This window comes from Sinocyclocheilus anshuiensis, unplaced genomic scaffold, assembly GCF_001515605.1.
Source record: "Sinocyclocheilus anshuiensis isolate Anshui unplaced genomic scaffold, SAMN03320099.WGS_v1.1 scaffold295, whole genome shotgun sequence".
In the NCBI taxonomy this organism is placed as follows: Eukaryota; Metazoa; Chordata; class Actinopteri; order Cypriniformes; family Cyprinidae; genus Sinocyclocheilus; species Sinocyclocheilus anshuiensis.
The window spans coordinates 14,915-21,288 of NW_015549573.1; the positions used below are offsets into that span (position 1 = coordinate 14,915).

Consider the following 6,374-nt stretch of genomic DNA (forward strand, 5'->3'; position numbering starts at 1 on the left):
AGATATAATTTTTGATATTTTTTACTAGTGGGTGCAGGACATTATAGTTCATTTATGTAAGTGAGGACAGCAAAATAAAGTAAACTGTGACATATTATACCCAAAAATTCTTCATACAGTGGACTACCAGTAAAATTGATAAAACAAAATTGGGACCAAAAATTATTCCGACACTTTGACCTGACCATGTTTTGCTTGTGTTTTTTCTTTAATTGCTAATGCGACTTTTTTACACCACAGACTGAACAAAATTAAGCATTGCTGGGTAACTGGTCAACAAAGTATTGATAGTTGTGTAAATATTGTACTAACAGTTGTCTGAATTTTTGGTTTATTGTAATCCATTACATGCCTTTCTATCAAAGTTATCTAACATTATCAAGCTGAATTTGTTCTGACACAGTTTAACTCTGAGTTCTTGTCATATTTTATTACCATTTTCTAAACTATAGCGAATAAACTGTGATAATGTGAGAAAGGTTGAAGGTGTCTGAATCAATTTTGGTTTGACTCTATATTTAATTTTTACAGTGAAGACTATGCAGTGCTATTTTACATTTGATTATTTGGTTTCTGTACTTGGACACCTACAAACTTAAACATTGTGTAAATAGCACAATTAAATAAATAGAATGAACATACAAATTCAATACTTTCAAACAGGGCCTACTGGTACAACCTGCACTGGGGCCCCGCAAACCCCAGCTACGGCCCTGGTCACCTCCATGTAAATCTTCAGGAATAAACTCCTGTTCTAAGGACCTTGAACTCTGCATTTCGTTTGGTGTGCAGATTCTTTGCCTTGGCTTTTTGTATTTTTCTGCTATTCAATTCTGTCATGATTTCCTCAGCCTCATGTCATTCCAAACCTGCATGACTTACTTTCTTCTGTGGAACACAAAAGATATTTTGTAGAATGTTACCAAACCATTTTGGTTACCCTTGATTTCTACTGTATGGACAACAATTTATTGAATTTCTCAAATTATCTTAATTTATGTTCCACAGAAGAAAAAACAATCACACAGGTTTGGAATGACATGATGTTGATGAGTAAATTATGACAATGTTCATTTTTGGGTGAACTATCCCTTTAAGAACTTTAACATTTGTAAATAGTAAACACCTTATTTATTTAAGACAATGATATTTATCTTTAATCAGGCTCTTACTAAATTAACATTTCACTTAAAATAAAATTGATTAGAACTAAACATTTAAAGAGAAAGAAGCTACTAAAGCAATTCTGTTAAATTATCCTTTGCCCTAATGAAATATACTATAGCTCTTGCATAGATTCCAGAGTTTGATGGTGGTCACAACAAGTAAAACCATGGTCCTCATTACCATGGTTAGGAAATATGTTTTTTTTTAATAAACATTAAGTAATAATAAACAATGACATTTGTAATAATAATAATAACAATAAAAAATAAACATGTAGAAACTACAAAAACAACTTCCATAAAAGTCTCCAATATTTCATATAAGTAATAACAGTAACATTTATAATAAATAAATTTCTGCCAAAACACCTTAGGCTATTTGTACAGTGTTAATAACGGCAAGTTAAATGATGGAAGCTTGTAATTATGTAGGCTATTGGCGTTTTCCAGTTTACCTCGTCATGCAGTTCACATGTTCGTGGCTGTTTTCAGCAGCATCACTACAGAACCTTCAATGATCTCATATCACACAACTGTGTACCACAATTCTGTCACATCTGAATGGATCAAGCGACTTGCGCTGTTTATGGCTTTACATGGTGACTGATCCCGGTCTGCTTTTGTGCACGGCTGGCAGATGATCAGGTCGTGCCGCTTCACACTTTTTTGGAGTATTTGCTTTTTGCTGTTTCGCATGAGCTGTAATTTAAAACCTCTGGGCCCTGTGCACTTTGTCACTCTTTCCCCCCCACCACCCATGAGCGACGCCCCGTGTGTGTGACATACCTCGTTCACATGAGTTCTTAGTTTGTTTTGCTCTTTTTTAAATTCTTTCATTACATGAAAAATTAACTGGAGCCCACAGGATTTGAAGTTCTCCTTGTTAAACTCGCGGGTGTTCACCATCCCAGGTGGCATTTTTCTGGTTGAGGAAAATTATATATTATTATTATTATTATTATCATTATCATGATTATTATGTAATGGACTCCTAGACTGTGTTTTATATCATTGATATGTCATGCATATTTAATTTTTAAAGATTAAATAAAACATAGCTAGTTGTTAAAATAATAATAATAATAATAAAACCAGCTTCTTACCTTCTTACTCTATTCGCAGTCATCATCTTGCAGAAATGACTAACACAAGGAAGTATGTGTTTCAAAAGTTTCAGCTGCACTCTTTCAACTCCGCCCTCCTTTATTTGTGCACATTCAGTGATAACGTCTGGACGCTTTTATATTTTTTTGAACAGTGCTGATTTATTTACTAACTCCAAAATGTGTTTAATTGCAGAAAAATATGGCAAATTTGATTAATGTTATTGGCTTGTATGTCCAAGAATTGCATTTTATTTTAGCTGTTTTAAAGAATCAACTTTATTTCAGATAAATAGTAAAAAAATAAAAGCTTTCTGTATAGTATTTAGAGAGTTAAGAACGTTTATATATACATAATTATTTCATAAATGAAAAAAAAAAAACATCCTTTGTACAATGGAAAATATACACATAAATTATTTCACAACTTGAGCCAAAAAGAATAGAAAACTAGAACTACAAAACAAGGTGTGTCCACATTTATATTCAAGGCAAATGAGTAGTAATGGTAAACATATTGTCAAGACTACAGTGGACAAACCAGTTAGAGCCGGTTCCAGCACTGATCATTTTCTGCCCAAACTCTATGACTCAGTCATTTAATCAATAAAAAGAAAATTGTGACTAAAACTTCTACAAGAATACAATGCAAGAAATGTGGATCATTCTCTTTAGTGTGCTTAGTCATAGGTCTTCATTATTCATCACTGAGTTGCTGAAAGCAGGTTTTAAAGCAAGCGTCTCTCTCAACTGTATTCTGGGACTCTCTCTTATCTGCCTCATAGTGTTTTCTGTATGATTATTGATCACTGCTCTTTCTCACACAGACTGATCATTAAACAGGAATTTGTCTCTGCACAATTGCCATATGGAAATATGGCATTGCAGGGATCCAGCAAATGTTAAACTGTCCTCGACTGTTCTGCGGACATTGAATGACATTACAGCATATGACACATATTCATGCAATGTATTATTAACAAATTAGGAATATATCATAATATGTTTGGCTTCTTTGCAGCTGACAGAGATGCCGAAATATGTATTTAAGCTGAGTGAGCCATTGAAGCACACACAAATAACAGTGGATTCCAGTGTGTAGTAGTTTTGTTTTGTGCTTCCTGGTTGTTTCAGAGGCTGAGGAAATTCCAGTTCTTTTATAAGACTGCAAAGTACCTCAATTACTTGATACTTGTGTTCCATCTAAAAAATAAATATATATGGTGTGCGGTGGTATTCTGAAATGAAGAGAAAGTTTTTTTTTTGTTTTTTTTTATTTATCAAATGTAAATTAATGTGTCAGTCCCATTTTCTTGGTTAAATAAACACTACAATAAACACTTATATGGAATTACTTTTGTGCCAATAAAAATGAATCTAATTTTTCAAGAAACTTATGAAAATATAAATTGAAACTGAATGAAATGATTTGAAACTAAAAATAAAAAAATAAATAAATCACAGGCAAAATCTTTGACTTCGTTTTTAATACACTGCATGTTTTGCTAACTGCTTTCTTCTCTTTCTTTTGCTGATCTGTACAAATGTGCTTCCAGAGTTTTAATTTACGCTTCTGAAGTTTTCATTCGCCATTCTGGCACAAATCTCTCATGGAGGCGGGGCTAGCAGCTGTGTGTTCTCATTGGCTACCGAGTTTTTGATTGAGAGTTTCTTGACCTGGAAGTGAAGGTCTCAGTGTTGCGGGGACGGGAGGAGGCTTGGATGGAGGATCCAGGAGGACTGAGGTGTGATCCGGGATTAGCAGGAAATGAGATGAATCCAGGAAGTGAGATCGATGTAGACGAGATGGAGGAGCTTGATGATTGGAGTAATGTTAGCGAGGGAAATACAAAGAAATAAGACCATACATTCCTCCACCAACAAGGTGTTTTAAATGCCAGTGGTACGGACATGTTGCAGCAGCATGTAGGGCCAAAAGTCATTGTGCAAAGTGTGGAGGGGAACATGATTATGGGAAATGCAAGGAATAAACAAAAATTAAATGCTGTAACTGCAGAGGAGAACATAGTGCTGCATATAAAGGATGTGAAGCACATAAAAGACCAGTGCAAGTTCAAAACCTGAGAATTGAAGAAAAGCTTACTCATGCTGAAGCAATTAGGAAAGTAGATACATATGCAATATCTAGGACGGTGCCTGTGGTTCAACCCCCAGTTCAAAACATAGCACAGAAAAGTTGCAGAATTACTAATGACACATTAATTGTGGAAAAGAAGTTTGTGATATTCCTAGTAGAAGTCATCAACTGCTCAGCACAAACAAGCAGTAGAACAGAGAGAATCAAGATAATCACAAAAGCAGCAGAAAAGTTAATCAATGCAACACTAACAACAGGGATATCTGAAACACAATCAACATGTGGTGGTGGGCATTGATAGCATTATCCATTTTATAATGGAATGCCAGAAGTCTTAACTGCTAATGGACAAGAATTAAAACATCACTAACAACAGGGATATCTGAAACACAATCAACATGTGGTGGTGGTGGGCATTGTTGGCATTATCCATTTTATAATGGAATGCCAGAAGTCTTAACTGCTAATGGACAAGAATTAAAACATTTCATATAATAATTATCTGTTACACCAAACATCATTTGTATACAGGAAACCTGGTTAAAACCATCACTTGATTGTATCATTCATGGTTATACAGCAGTACGTAAAGATAGAAGTTCTGCAATAGGGGTGGAGTGATTACTTTCATTCAAGGTAGTAAGTAAATGAGAGTGAGAGAGGCTAATTGGGATCTGTATAGATTTAAAGCAAGTAGTAAATTAATTGAGGTCATGCCACATTTGAGTGATGACATTGAATAACTAAATAATACGATTACAAGTATAATATATGAATCAGCAGATGAAGCTATAGGTAAAACATCTGGGGCAAGGGGGAAAAAAGTAAAAAAAACAAAACAATAAAAGCTAGGAACAAAGCTTTCAAAATGCTTAAATCAAATCACTCATTAAATAATTTAAAGAATTTTTAAAAAGCACAGGCTAAAGTTCAATTCAATTCAAGTTTATTTGTACAGCGTTTTTCACGATACAAATCATTGCAAAGCAACTTTACAGCAAATTAAGTTTCTACAATATTTAGTGGTAGCTTATCAGTGGTGACTGTCAGTTTATGTACATATGGCAGAAATGTACGAAAAAAATCAATTAAAGACGTAATAAAACAGACGATGAACAGTATTAACAGCAATTATTATTAGATGCAATCAAACTTATAGCAAAATGTGGTAGCTCTGTATGTTGTTTCAGGGTTGGCATCATCTGAGGTCCTCTGAGGGGTTGGCATCATCTCTTCTCAGGTGTTCTGGATCCAGACTGAAGCTTGTGTAAATCCTAGTTACCACGGGATGGCAAAAAACAGAGAAACAAATAGAGACATAATTAGCGTAGCTGCTGTTCCAACCAAGCAAAATGTATTTGTTTAACCCAAACTAAAGAATAGGGGAATAGAAGACAAGGAAATGGGAATAGACACTTTTGTATGCTGTAAGACAATAAGTATGACTGTCATCCCACCATGGTTATTCTGCTTTCCTATAGTAAATCATGAATTAAAGTTATCAGTAAAGACAATATTAATCAAATATGGCAGGATACATGGGATCAGGAGGAGAGAAAAAGGAGAAGCAAGTGTTGCACCTGTGTGGATGTGAGCATCTGTTAGTGGCTTCCTATTTCATTTTAGTGATATAAAATTACATATAAAGATGTTTTATTATTATTTTATCTGTATTTATCTGCTGCTATACTACATTGTTGAGATGATTTCTTAGGAATAGCACAGACTAATAATATCATCATTAGTCATAGTCGTTGTCGGGATACTCGCGGTAGGGTGTCTTGATTTATCCCAATCATTAGAGGACCTGGTTATCTACATACAGTGACCGGCTTCAATCAGAGCGTATGTGGTCCTGTTCGGTATCGCAGTGCAAAAAAGCTCTTTGCTGTTGCACTGTACACATGCTATACAATTGTTTTTTTTTTAGCATTTTTTTTCTTTCATATGTGCTTATATGGGCTCCTTATATCATTTGGTTCTTTGGTGTCCTTTTGGAGTTTCCTT

The 6,374-nt window shown here is 34.5% G+C and overlaps 1 protein-coding gene across 3 annotated transcripts in view; it reads right to left on the reverse strand.

The window, feature by feature from the left end:
• LOC107657466 (uncharacterized) overlaps positions 1-2,306 on the reverse strand; it is a 9,840-nt gene extending 7,534 nt beyond the window's left edge. Inside the window, exons 1-2 of one of the 3 annotated variants that reach the window (XR_001630689.1) lie at positions 2,270-2,306; positions 1,622-2,088 (exon numbers count right to left, since the gene is read on the reverse strand). Coding sequence is in view for 2 of the 3 variants with exons in the window: in XM_016445557.1 (XP_016301043.1) it covers positions 1,953-2,088; positions 2,270-2,295 (162 nt within the window). In the remaining variant the exon portion in view is untranslated. The remainder of the gene's footprint in view (positions 1-1,621; positions 2,089-2,269) is intronic. The other 2 variants (XM_016445558.1, XM_016445557.1) reach the window with 2 other exon arrangements.
• Positions 2,307-6,374: the final 4,068 nt, after the last annotated feature.